At 44.2% G+C, this 13,482-nt stretch overlaps 1 protein-coding gene across 2 annotated transcripts in view; it reads left to right on the top strand.

Annotated features, from left to right (window-relative positions):
* Window positions 1-13,482, top strand: part of VWA8 (von Willebrand factor A domain containing 8) — a 105,798-nt gene that overhangs the window by 15,698 nt on the left and 76,618 nt on the right. For both annotated transcript variants that reach the window (XM_087938043.1, XM_087938042.1), the window contains exons 9-14: window positions 2,851-2,955; window positions 6,732-6,863; window positions 8,282-8,419; window positions 8,519-8,596; window positions 9,560-9,720; window positions 10,695-10,808. In XM_087938043.1, the coding sequence (XP_087794169.1) occupies window positions 2,851-2,955; window positions 6,732-6,863; window positions 8,282-8,419; window positions 8,519-8,596; window positions 9,560-9,720; window positions 10,695-10,808 (728 nt within the window). The remainder of the gene's footprint in view (window positions 1-2,850; window positions 2,956-6,731; window positions 6,864-8,281; window positions 8,420-8,518; window positions 8,597-9,559; window positions 9,721-10,694; window positions 10,809-13,482) is intronic.

Genomic DNA, 13,482 nt, shown 5'->3' with positions numbered 1-13,482 from the left:
GCCTGTTTTAGTAGTTGCCATAAAAAAAAAGGAAGGGAGGAGGAAGGAAATCTGGAAGAGCAGTGCAGCAGTTTGAAAGCGGAAGTACATTCCAACTCTTCTCTTTAAACGATTGTAACTAAACTACCAGAGCTTTTGCCCGCAAATATATTTAATTGGAGAACATGAATGATGACACCCAGCCTGTGAATGTGCTCAGTTGGAGAATCTGATTTATGACACACCCAGGGAGGAGGGGAAAAACAGGGTCACAGGGGACTGTAAATGACGTATGCCAGAGTAGCTTCACGCAGGGCAGGGGGCCAGTATGTCGCCTCTAATGAATCCTTTGAAGTTTTTTTGAAGTTTGGTTCGAGAATCCTGATTTAATTGGAGCGGTGGCTGGAATCCTGACAACAATATTTTGGGCTCAATTTATTCTTTTTTTTAATGGATTAATCAAAATGAATCACAATTCATAAGTTACAATAAACCACTCTGATCGTGAGATTAATCTTTCTCTTATAACCTTCGAGTTTCTAACTCCTGTTAATTCTGATTAATTTTGATTAGATTTACTAATTAATGCGTATCAATGTTACGAGGGGAAAGCGCCGTTATCATGAAATTATCATTAGAGAAGACTATGATAATGGTTATGATGAATATCACTCTTAAGAAATGTAACCAGCAACACACTGTATGTGGATTTCGAACACGTTTTGCTCTTTCTCTTTATTTATATATTAATTAAAATAAATAAATAAAAATGGAACTTGTCTAAATGTCTATGGAATTCTCCGTCATCCAGGTTATGGTTGCCCCAAAGATCCTTTTTTTGTTTTTTTCTTTCAAGAGGCAACTGGACTTTCTTGTTTTTTCTTGGAAGATGTTTCACTTCTCATCCAAGAAGCTTCATCAGCTCTGGTAGGTTCAGTGAACACTTCCAATTCCTGTGCTTTGATCTTAACCCAAGCATCGTCCACATTCAGAGCTGAGGAAGCTCCTTGGATGACAAGCGAAACATCTTCAAAGAACAACCGAGAAAGTCCAGTTGCCTCTTGAAAAAAAAGGCAACTTTGGGACAACTTGTCTAACTATTGAGTAGACCTTTGATTTCCCAGTCTGTGGATGGTGGTAGGTGGATGCATTAAATTTAAACCTCCACCCTGGGTTCAGGTGGATTTACAACTTTGGCACAATTCTACAAACTCAGATCTCTGCTGCCTCTTTATATTGAGTTACACAGATACCCCAGTTGGGTGTGATAGAGGCTTGAAAAATACTAGGAAAAAGGGAGACAAAGGGAAGGAGAAGAGACCCATAAACAGACATTCATTCAAGGGTCTCCTGCTTGAGCAGGGGGCGGGACTAGAAGACCTCCAAGGTCCCTTCCAGCTTCTGTTGTGTTCTGTTCTTTTCCTTATTCTATTATATTCTCTTCCAATGTTCTCTTCCAATATACTACTCCAATATTCTATTCTATTCCATTCCATTCCATTCCATTCCATTCTATTCTATTCTATTCTATTCCTATTCTATTCTGTTCTATTCCAATATTCTATTTTATTCTGTTCTGTTCTGTTCTATTCTATTCCATTCCATTCCATTCCATTCCATTCTATTCCTTATTCTATTATATTCTCTTCCAATGTTCTATTCCAATATACTACTCCAATATTCTATTCTATTCTACTCTACTCTACCCCTATTCTATTCTATTCTATTCTATTCTATTCCATTCCATTCCATTCCATTCCATTCCACTCCACTCCACTCCACTCCACCCACTCCACTCCACTCCATTCCATTCCATTCCATTCCATTCCATTCCATTCCATTCCATTCCATTCCATTCTATTCTATTCTATTCCAATGTTCTGTTCTGTTCTATTCCTATTCTATTCTATTCTATTCCTATTCTATTCCCTATTCTATTCTATTCTATTCTATTCTATTCTATTCTATTCCAATATTCTATTTTATTCTGTTCTGTTCTATTCCATTCCATTCCATTTTATTCCTTATTCTATTATGTTCTCTTCCAATGTTCTCTTCCAATATATTATTCCAATATTCTATTCTATTCTATTCTATTCTATTCTATTCTATTCTATTCTATTCTATTCTATTCCATTCCATTCCATTCCATTCCATTCCACTCCACTCCACTCCACTCCATTCCATTCCATTCTATTCTATTCTATTCCAATGTTCTGTTCTGTTCTGTTCTATTCCTATTCTATTCTATTCTATTCCTATTCTATTCTGTTCTATTCTATTCCTATTCCTATTCTATTCTATTCTATTCTATTCTATTCCAATATTCTATTTTATTCTGTTCTGTTCTATTCTGTTCTATTCCATTCCATTCTATTCCTTATTCTATTATGTTCTCTTCCAATATATTATTCCAATATTCTATTCTATTCTGTTCTATTCTATTCTATTCTATTCTTTTCCTTATTCTATTCTATTCTCTTCCAATGTTCTCTTCCAATATACTATTCCAATTATTCTATTCTATTCTATTCTATTCTATTCTATTCTATTCTTTTCTTTCCTTTTCCTTATTCTATTATATTCTCTTCCAATGTTCTATTCCAATATATTATTCCAATATTCTATTTTATTCTATTCCAGTATTCTATTCTAATATTCTATTCTATCCTATCCTTTTCTTTTCTAATCTTTCCTAATCTCGAGAGGTGTTTGTCCTCCAAGCTGCCAGAGACTTGGAATCTCAGCAAACAAACTTTACAATTTAACCTTAGGAGTTTGCAAATATTTAACCAAAGGACACAGATTAGTTCTTCTCTCAGGTACATCGGTCTGGTTTTGATTTTGATTTCATGTCTTTTTTTAATTTAGAATTCCTTTCCTATGATGTCAGTGCAACATATCATCAACTGGCTGTATCCATATAATGTTTTGCTAGGAAAGGAAGGCCAAACAGCTGTCGAAGATGCCTTAAAAGTAAGTATTTAATGAATTGCTATACCAATCGATTGGAAAAGGACATTAGAAAAACTTAATTCAGTCTAGAGAGAATATCCCTTTCGTTCCTTGATCTCTATTTTCTTAATTTGTGGAAAATTTTAATACGTCAGACTATAGCAGCCCATGGATTACTAGAACTCCATATTTTTCTAGAATGGAAACGTGTGGAATAGAGTTTCCTGCCTGAGCAAGGGGTTGTACTAGAAGACCTCTTATGGTCCCTTCCAACTCTGTTAATCTGTTATTCTCTGTTATGCTAAAATATATTTGCTTGGTTTTACATTCTAAAAACGGAAATATTCTAAGGGCTTTTTATTCCACAAATGTGCTGTTGTGATTTTCCCAAATGCATATATCTGGGTTTTGTTTTATTTTTAAATTATTATTCTTGTGGCTCTTACAGTTTTTATTTTATGTGTAAAAGAGGCAAAAAGGATGAAAACCGCACTTGAAAAGAATCTGTAAGCTTCTTTGCTTTACAGAATTCTGTTTAACATATCGAATAGAATAATGGTTATAGGATAGCACTTTCTTGAAGGGCTTTGTGTTCATTTAATATTTATTCAATATTAATTGAATAAAATACACGTGTTAATAGTTCTCTTCTCTGTTCTCAGAGCCAGATTTGGCTTTAGATTAGAATGCCTTGGCAACTAAGCGGAAAACTAAATTTGATTAAGATACAGGTAGTTCTCAACTTGCAATTGAACCCCAAATTTCCGTTGCCAAGCAAAGCAGTTTTAAGTGAGCTTCGCCCCATTTTACAACTGTCCTTGCCACCGCCGTTAAGTGAATCACTGCAGTTGTTCAATCAGTCACGCGGTTGTTAAGTTGACTTTGCTCGTCGGAAGGTCGCAAAAACGGATCATGGGACCTCTGCGACCGTCATAACTACCTGTCAGTTGCCAAGGGTGCGATGACCCAAAAGGGCATGGCACAAAGGCAACGCAGTCAGATAATCAGTAGGATTCCCTTTATTAGCTCCAACTTTTCCCCCAATGTCCTGGTTACCTTCTGGGCTGGAGAAAAACTCTCCCAGGAAGAGCCTTTGGCTGCAGAGAATCAAGTCCAAAACATGGTCAACAAAAACTATAAGTCCAATCAAGGCAAAATGAGGTAATTAATCTGACAGGGCAGGAGCAGGGATTCCAGACGTGAAGGAACGGCCATAATTCAACACAGTTGGGAGGACACCAGGAATGCAGATAGCCAAAGTCAACACAAGATAAACTCATTTTTGCTCCCAGCAGACGCCGCACTCAGCTTGCATCTCTCTTAAACTCTCATTCCCAGCTGTGGCTAATGAAGGGAATCAGGGCCCTTTCCTCCCCCGTAAGCCATGCAACCCACATTGCTCCCTTCTCCGTTCCTCCCTGCGTACCCTAAGATGAAGAGGGGGACGAGCCTGGGTCTTCCTCCAAATTCCCTCTCCCTTGCTCTACCTCTCCCCTGCTCTGTCCAGCCGGATTTGGCCCTTCCCCAGTTTCCTCCACAGCCAAGGGAGCCCCACATTCCTGCTTCCTGTCAGCTGTTTGTCTTCCTCCTCCTCTGGTTCAGACTCCGACAGGGGTCTGACAGGGCCTGACTTTTGATCACGTGTGCCTTGGGGAAGCTGCCAGGGTCATGAGTGCGAAAAGCAATCATAAGTCACAGGTAGAATGAGTTATAAGTCACGTAGATTTTTTTCAGTGCCGTCATAGCTTTGAATGGTCACTAAATGAACCATTGTAAGTCGAGGACTTCCTGTGTATAGTGAAGCCTCACTTTATTGGACTTGGATGCAACAGAGATTTCTACTGTGGTTTACTTCGTTGGTCTAACAACACCCTGACACACGTGTTGTCACTTGTGTGAGGACACCATGATACAAATGATGTGCATTTAGCCCTCTCGCTTATGACTCTTCACTTAACAACAGCTCCAACTTACAACCACCTCGGAAAACGTGATTTACAATCTGTCCTCGCACTTGTGACCGTTGCAGTACACACATACACACACACACACACATACACCATAGTTAGATGATCGCAATTCGGACACTGGGCAGCTGGCTTGCATTTATGACCGGTTGCATCATCCAACCTTCCCAGCTGTTTTACGACGAGGCACGCCAATTGGGGAAGCCGGTTTCGCTTAATGACCATAGTAAAAATGGCTGTAAAATGGAGCTCCAGCCATGCGATGCCTCGCTTTTGAACCACATTGACTTAGGATGGCAATGTGTAATTCCCTGCCAGGCCGTATTTTCTGTGCAGTTGTGCGCGATAGAGCCCCCCAGCCATTAAGAGGAAGTTTCACCCTCTTGTAATTGTCAACTCATAAAGTATTTCTCTGGACATTTTAGAGTTGCCAACAGAAAGGGAGAGGGGAGCTGTGCAACAGGTTGCAAAACTGAAGCGGCGTTCCATAAATGTTTTCAAAGATAGTATCTAGGTGTCATGCCCCAGTTGGAATCTGATTCTGAGGGAGAAGTGGAACAGCTGACAGGGAGTGGGAGTGTGGCTCCGGTGGCTGGGGAGGAAACTGGGGAAGGGCACAGTCCGGCTGGGTATTCAGAGGTAGACCCAGGCCCACCCCTTCTTCATCCAGGGGCACGCAGGGAGGAACGGAGAAAGGAGCAACCTGGATTACGGGGGAGAAAAGGGCCCTGATTCCCTTCATTAGCTGCAGCTGGGAAAACAGGATTTTAAAAGGGCGTTTGCGCACAGCGCCTTGCTGGAAGCAAAGTGTGAATTATCTTTGTTTGTCAAGTCTTATCTGGCTTCTGGCATCCTCCCAACTGTGTGCGTTTCGTTATCTTCTAAAGTCTGCAATTCCTTATCCTGCCCTGTCTCGTTAATTGCTGCAGCATGGTTTGTGTTGGATTTTATTTATAATCTAGATGTACTTTGTGTTCGGACGGAATTTCTTCCGTTTAAAGTCTGTTCTTGGGAGAGTTTTTTCTCCAGCCAATGATAACTGGCCAAGTGGGAGGAATTAAAGGGACTTTACCGACTTTTGTGACTTTGCTGCTTTGCTGCCATGCCCCTTTGGGTCATCCCACTAGGCGATTGAAGCTTCTGCCGCGCAAAATTCTAACTGGAGAACGTGATTGATGACTCTGGGCTATGGATGTGTCCCATTGGAGGATATGAATTACGATACACCCAAGGGGTGGGGGGAAAACCGGGGTCAAGGGTGACAATGAATGATGTGTCTCAGAGTCGGCTGCACCCAGGCAATGCCGGCATGTTAACTCCCAATAAATCCTTTTGATGTTTTGGAAGTTTGGCTCGAGACTCATGATTTAAATGGGGGTGACTGCCAGAATCCTGACAGTAATTTCATTGTAAGTCCTCAGGTAAGTCGTGCATCTAAAAACCCATCTCCTTTGGCAGTAAAAGATGAAAAAAATGACTTCAGGGGCCACAGCCAAGAATCTCCACGGCCTCCGATAACCCTTACGCTGTTCTCGGCGCTCCTTTTTTTTGACCTCAAAAAGACCAACTTTATGCCTGGTTTTTAAATTTTGCCAAGCGATTCCTCGTATATCTGACGAAGCAGATTGCCAAGCCGAGGACTTGGGTTTTTGGGCCTGCTCGGTTCCGACAGCGTGTGGCTTGTTCGCCTTTCTTCGAAGGAGCGAAATCAAGCACAGGAAAGACGGAGTGGGGGTGGGTGGGGGAATCTTATTTAACTTAATTTGGAGCCGTTGCTTTTACACCTCAAAGGTGCAAAAAGGAAGGAAAAAAAAGGTCTCTTTTTCGTAGCGATTTGAACTCCAGGATTCCAGAAAATTTGCTGTCCCTACAAACGTCGTAAGTGTGAAGAAGAGGGAGGGCGAGCAAAGCTTGCAGGCTGATGTGACCGTCTCGATAGGCGGAGAAGCTGTGACATGCCAGGTAATTACTGAAAGGTTGAATGTGAAGAAAGGATAGGCCTAGTTTTTTTCCTTCCTTCCTTCCTTCCTTCCTTCCTTCCTTCCTTCCTTCCTTCCTTCCTTCCTTCCTTCCTTCCTTCTTTCCATCCATCCTTCCATCCATCCTTCCATCCATACATCCATACATCCAGTGCATATGGTACATACTTACATATATATACATATATACATCTCCTCTTGCAAACCCTTCCTTCCCTCCCTCCTTTCTTTCCTGTCTCTCTCGCTCCTTCTTTCTTTCCTCCCTCCCTTCCTCTTTCATGTCTTTCAGTGGTGATCCTTCTTTCCTTCCTTCCATACCTACGTACGTATGTACATTCATACACACATACACATACTGTACATCACCTCTTGCCATCTCTTTCTTTCTCCCTTCTTTTTTCTCTCTCTCTTTCCCTCCTTCCTTCTTTCCTTCCTCTCTCTCTCCTTCCTTCATGTCTTTCAGTGGTGATCCTTCCTTCCTTCTTTCCGTACATTTCTACATAGATACATATACATCTCCCCTTGCAATCCCTTCCTTCTTCTCCCTCCCTCCCTCCCTTCTTTCTTTCCTCTCTCCCTCCTGCCTTTCCTTCCTTCCTTCCTCCCTTCTTTCCTTCCGCTCTCTCCCTCTTTCCCTTCCTTCCTTCCGTACATACATACAGTACATACATAGAGATACATAGACATACATTTCCTCTTGCCATCCCTTCTTTCCTTCCTTCTTCTCCCTCCCTCCCTTCTTTCTTTCCTCTCTCCCTCCTGCCTTTCCTTCTTTCCTTCCTCCCTTCCTTCTTTCCTTCCGCTCCATCTCCCTCTTTTCTTCCTTCCTTCCTTCCTTACATACATACATTCAGTACATACATAGACATACATATCATACATCTCCTCTTGCCATCCCTTCCTTCCTTCATCTCCCTCCCTCTCTTCCTTCATCCATCCTTCTTCACTCTCTCATTCCCCCGTTCCTTCCTTCATCTTCCTCCCTCCCTCCCATACATCTACATTTCCCCTCTCCTTCCTTCCTTCCTTCCTTCCTTCCTTCCTTCCTTCCTTCCTTCCTTCCTTCCTTCCTTCCTTCCTTCCTTCCTTCCTTCCTTCCCTCCCTCCCTCCCTCCCTTCCTTCCTTTCTCCTCCCTCTCTTCCTTCCTAATTTTTTAAAATAAAAGAATAGCCAATATTTTTGGTCAAAACCTGGCTGTCCCAACCAGTTAGGTTGATTGGAAGAAGAAGCCCCCCAAAAAGGGGGTGGGGGGGACGACAGCAACTTCAATTCCCGAGCAAGGAGTTGAAGGTCAACTGTGAGCATCAATGCCCCAACTTGAGGTATCCCGTCCACGGCATAGCGGGCGCTGAGCGGACCTCCTCCTCCTGCCACCCTCTTGCCATCACCTTCCTTTTCAGGTTCCCGCTGGGACTCACCCCTCCGGGGTCCAGAGCCCCGCGGCCGAAGGCTTTGTCCGGACCTTCAGCCACGAGCAGCTGCTGGCCCAGATGATGCAGTCCCACATGGTGAAGGACCTCTGCCTGATTGGACAGAAAGTAAGCACTGGGCCGAAAGGCCTCGGGCGTCTCCCGTTTGAACTGCTTGTGGGCCTGGACGGCGTCAGCAGCTCCACCCTCTGCCTTCTCTCCTCCCAGGGTTGTGGCAAAACCGTGGTTGCCAAAGCGTTTGCCGCCCTCTTGGGATACAACGTGGAGCCCATCATGCTCTACCAGGCAAGTTCTAGACTTGGGGAATTGGGCCTCACTTCTCCAGACTCAGCCTTCCTTTTCCCTGTCTCTCTCTCTCTCTCTCTCTCTCTCCCCTTCTTCCTCTCCGTCTCTGTCTTCCCCTCTCTCTTTCTCTTTCCTCTCTTTCCCTCTCCCTGCCTCTCCTCCTCTCCCTCCCTCTTCCTCTCTCTCTCTCTTTCTTTCCTCCCTCTCCCTCCCTCTCTCCCTCTCCCTCCTGCTGTCTCTCTCCCTCTTTCTCTCAGTCTCCTTCTCCCTTTCTCCCTTTCTCTCCTTCTCTTTGGTCTCTCTCCCTCTCCCCCTCTCTTTCTCCTTCTCCTCTCTCCCTCCCCCACTCTCCTCCCCCTCTTTGTCTCCCTCTCTTTCCTCCCTCTCCTCTCTCTCTCCCTCCCTCTTCCTCTCCTTTTCCCTCTCTCTTCTCTCGTTCCCTATCTCTCTCTTTCCTCCCTCTCCCTCTCTCTCTTTCCTCTCCCTCCCTTTTCCTCTCTTTCTCCCTCTCTCTCTTTCCTCTCTCCCTCCCTCTCCCTCTCTCTTTCCTCCCTCTCCTCTCTCTCTCTCTCCCTCTTCCCTCCCTCTCTTTCCTCTCTCTCCCTCTTCCTCTCCTTTTCCCCTCTCTTCTTCTCTCCCTCCCTATCTCTCTCTTTCCTCTCCCTCCCTTTTCCTCTCTCCCTCCCTCTCTCTCTTTCCTCTCTCCCTCCCTCTCTCTCTTTCCTCCCTCTCCCTTTTCCTCTGTCTCTCTCTCTCTCTTTCCTCTCCCTCCCTCTCTTTCCTCTTTTTCTCCCGGCACTTCATAAGGAAAACATCTGGAAAGAGAATGACAAATTCTAGATGCTTAATCTCAAAGAGTTCCCCCTCAAGGGTGGGAGTTTCAGCTGTGGAGACAAGTCCTCGACGTACGGCCCCCGTGGAGCTCACCATTCCTGCCGTGGGGGCCGCCCTTGTTCTTCACAGGACATGACAGCGCGAGACCTCCTGCAGCAAAGGTACACGCTGCCCAACGGGGACACCTCCTGGAGACCGTCACCCCTGGTCACCGCTGCCCTCCAGGGGAAGCTGCTTATTCTGGACGGCCTTCACCGCGTCAACCCAGGCACGCTGGCCGTCCTCCAAAGGTACCGCAACGGTGGTAGGGAGCTTGGCGGAAGGCTGATGAAGCGGGGGGGAAGCGTTCGGCCCTGGGTGCCCTCTGAGCTGGGTGGCTTTCTCACTGGTGGTTCCTTATCCAAGCTAGGAAACATTATCAGCACTGATGGGGTCATGAAAAAATCTGCAAGAAAGCAACCAAGCTCAAGAACCACGCAGTTCTCCTCCTCCTCCTCTTCTCCACAAACCCCACTCCCTACTAGCACTGATGATGCTCCCTAGTTGGGTCATGAAACGTCTGCAAGGAAGCCCCCCCCAAGCTCAGAGAGCACTGAGGACCCCACAGTCATTGTCCTCCTCCTCCTCTTCCACCTCCTCCTTTCTACAGCCCCCCCCCCTCTCTTCTAGCACTGATGATGCTCCCTAGTTGGGTCATGAAAGGTCTACAAGAAAGCAACCAAGCTCAAGAACCACGCAGTTGTCCTCCTCCTACTGCTCTCCACAACCCCCTTCCCTTCTAGCACTGATGATGCTCCCTAGTTGGGTCATGAAAGGTCTACCAGAAAGCAACCAAGCTCAAGAATCACACAGTTCTCCTCCTCCTCCTGCTCTCCACAAACCCCCTCCCTCCTAGCACTGATGATGCTCCCTAGTTGGGTCATGAAAGGTCTACAAGAAAGCAACCAAGCTCAAGAATCACACAGTTCTCCTCCTCCTCCTGCTCTCCACAAACCCCCCTCCCTCCTAGCCCTGATGATGCTCCCTAGTTGGGTCATGAAACGTCTACAAGAAAGAACCAAGCTCAGAGAGCACTGAGGACCCCACAGTCATTGTCCTCCTCCTCCTCTTCCATCTCCTCCTTTCTACACTCCCCCCTCTCTTCTAGCACTGATGATGCTCCCTAGTTGGGTCATGAAAGGTCTACAAGAAAGCAACCAAGCTCAAGAGCCACGCAGTTCTTTTCCCCTTTATTCACTGATTTCGTTCACAAAATCCGTTGCAGGTTGCTTCATGACAGAGAGGTCACCCTTTACGATGGTACCAGATTGTTGAGGGAAGACCGATACCGGAAGCTGCAGGAAGAACTTCAAATCTCAGATGAGGACCTGCAACAAAAGTAAGCTGCTTGGGTCTTTATTAAAATTAATTACATTTTCTTTTTCTTTCCCCCCCCCAAAATAATCTTTATTGAAAATTTAAAACCTTAAAATACAAAATACATTACAGATATTTAAAAAGAAAATGTTGTGTATATTACAATCCGTTTTGACAGTACTTATATTTCAATTGTTATTCCATGTGTATTTTATATTCCTAATTGTTCTTATATATACATATATATATATATACCTCTATCTTTCTAAGCTATACATTCATTGTTTATTTGATTGCTTGTTTCTATTATTTATCCATTGATACCAATTTTTCCCAAACTGTATAATAATACGAGTCTTCCTTCTCTTTTAATTCTAATGTGAGTTTGTCCATTTCCGTGCAATCAAAAATCTTTTGGATTATTAAGCCATCTGTCGGCATAGAATCTCCTTTCCAACATTGTTTATTTTATTGATTTATTTGATTTATTTGATTTGTCAATCGCTTACAAGATGATAGGTCTTAGTATAAACTAAGTCTGAGTACAGGAAATAGGTACGAATAAATGGGGACAATAGGACAGGGACGGGAGGCATGATGGTGCGCTTATGCACACCCCTTAAAGACCTCTTAGGAATGGGGTGAGGTCAATAGTGGATAGTTTGAGGTTAAAGGTTAGAGGATGTAACAACAGAGTCAGGTAGTGCATTCCAGGCATTGACCACTCTGTTGCTGAAGTCGTACTTTTGTCGTACAATTGAGTTTGAAGTGGTTAACATTGATTTTGTATCTGTTGTGTGCTCTTGTATTGTTGTGGTTGAAGCTGAAGTAGTCATTGACTGGTAGGACATTGTAGCAGATAATTTTGTGTGCTGCGCTTAAGTCCAGCTGTAGGCGGTGTAGTTCAAGGTTGTCCAAGCCCCAAATCTCAAGCCTGGTGATTGTGCGAGTGTTGTCCTTGCTGTTCTAATTATATGCAGGATTAGATATTTTATCTCTCTCGTATAATTCCCTTTGATAATTCCCAGGAGAAATACTTCTGCTTTGAGTTCTATTTGTACTCTCGTAACGAGCAAACTCAACAGGGAAGCCAGATTCGCTTAAGAACTGCAATGATTCGCTTGCCCAACTGCAGCTAGAACGGTCATAAAATGAGACCTAGCCGATGCCTCCCTTAGCAGCATGAATTTTGGGCTCCATTGTTGTTGTAAGTGGAGGGTTACCTGTACTGTTAGACCAACTGTTGGGGTCCGTCGGCAGCCTGCGGAGATGGCAACAGAATCGGACAGTGGGGAGGACCAGGGGCCAGTCCGGGTGTCTGGGGAGGACTCAGACCAAATATACATCCGATACAGAGATGGAGGCAGGGCCATCTGGGAGTTATGTGCTGACTCCAGAGCCTCCAGAATCTGACAGCAGCGAGGCAGAGGAATAGCGGGAGCCTGTTCCCAGTGCATGCTTGCGCAGAGCTGCCAGAAGGCAAGAAGAGTTAAGACCAAAGGGGTGACGCAGGAGTGAGACTTGGAGATGATTGGCCTCTCCCATAAGACATAAAGGAGGAGCCAAAGGACATGAGCCTTTGCAGGAAGCAACTTTGTTCGTACTGGTCGGTTTGAAACCTGAAGCTCTGTGTTGAATTTGTGCTTCATTTGGCCTCGTGTAACTAATTGGAACTTTAGTCGTTTGGCAGCATTTCAAGGAAGATAAAGGTGGGTGCTGATCAGACTTCTCCCGAAGGACTTTAGCAAACTTCCACGGGACTCTTTACAAACGGTTTCAGACTCATGATGGGCTGTGGATGACTAAAATTCACAACCGTAGAAATAAAGAAAAAAGGGTTTAGTGAGACTAACGTGTGTTTGTTAGTGTCTCCATAAGCCTCCACCAACGGGAGGACCTGAGAAGAACAAATTGATGTTGACATTGACCTATGTCATCTCAAAAGAGATTTTTTTATTTTTATTTTGAAATAAAAATGACGCATCGTGGCTGCCCTTCTGCATGCCGACAGCTGCCTTCAAGTCATTTGTCCCCATTTCTCATGTTCCTTTCCGATCTTTCTCTGTCTGTGTTTATCGCTAAAGGACGACATTCGGCTAAAAATAACCCCTTTGAACTTCAGAGCTTTGATCTGCAGGAGCTGGTTTTTTTTTTTTCAACAGGCAGTTGAGTTGTCCCTTTAGCATTTTTGTTTGGGCTTCCCTTCCCCCAAAAAAAGGGGGGGAGAGCTCACTGCGGTACAATTTGCGCACGTTATTCCTGCAGGCTGAAGTTGGACTAAATCTTTTACCTCAGAATACACAACTCTCTTGGGAGCCCTGGCAAAGAACTCAGAATAGCTTTAGTGTCACTGTGAACGTTACACGAACAGACCCAGGTTATAATGAAATGTCGTTGTACGCGGAGCTCACAGGGCCACTGTTTCTAGGTTGAATAAATAGGTCATCTCTGCATGCTACTCTGGCTTATTCCAATTAATTGGGCATAATTAATCGTTGGTAATAGGTAGCGAAGGGAAAATCTCCTCGGTGAATTAGTCGACGGGTGAAGGAAAGTTTTAAAAGCAATTACACAGACAGGTAAGGGTTTGATTATTAATGTCTGATTGGGTTAGTCAATTCAAGCTAAGTTGTGTGTTAAAAAATATGCTGGTTTGGGTATTTATTTTGGGATCAAGTCATGAACAGTTAGAATAA

The sequence above is a fragment of the Pseudonaja textilis genome, chromosome 8 (genome assembly GCF_049901715.1).
Source record: "Pseudonaja textilis isolate UNSWEBS1 chromosome 8, rPseTex1.2, whole genome shotgun sequence".
In the NCBI taxonomy this organism is placed as follows: Eukaryota; Metazoa; Chordata; class Lepidosauria; order Squamata; family Elapidae; genus Pseudonaja; species Pseudonaja textilis.
This window is presented reverse-complemented; position numbering and strand designations above follow the sequence as displayed.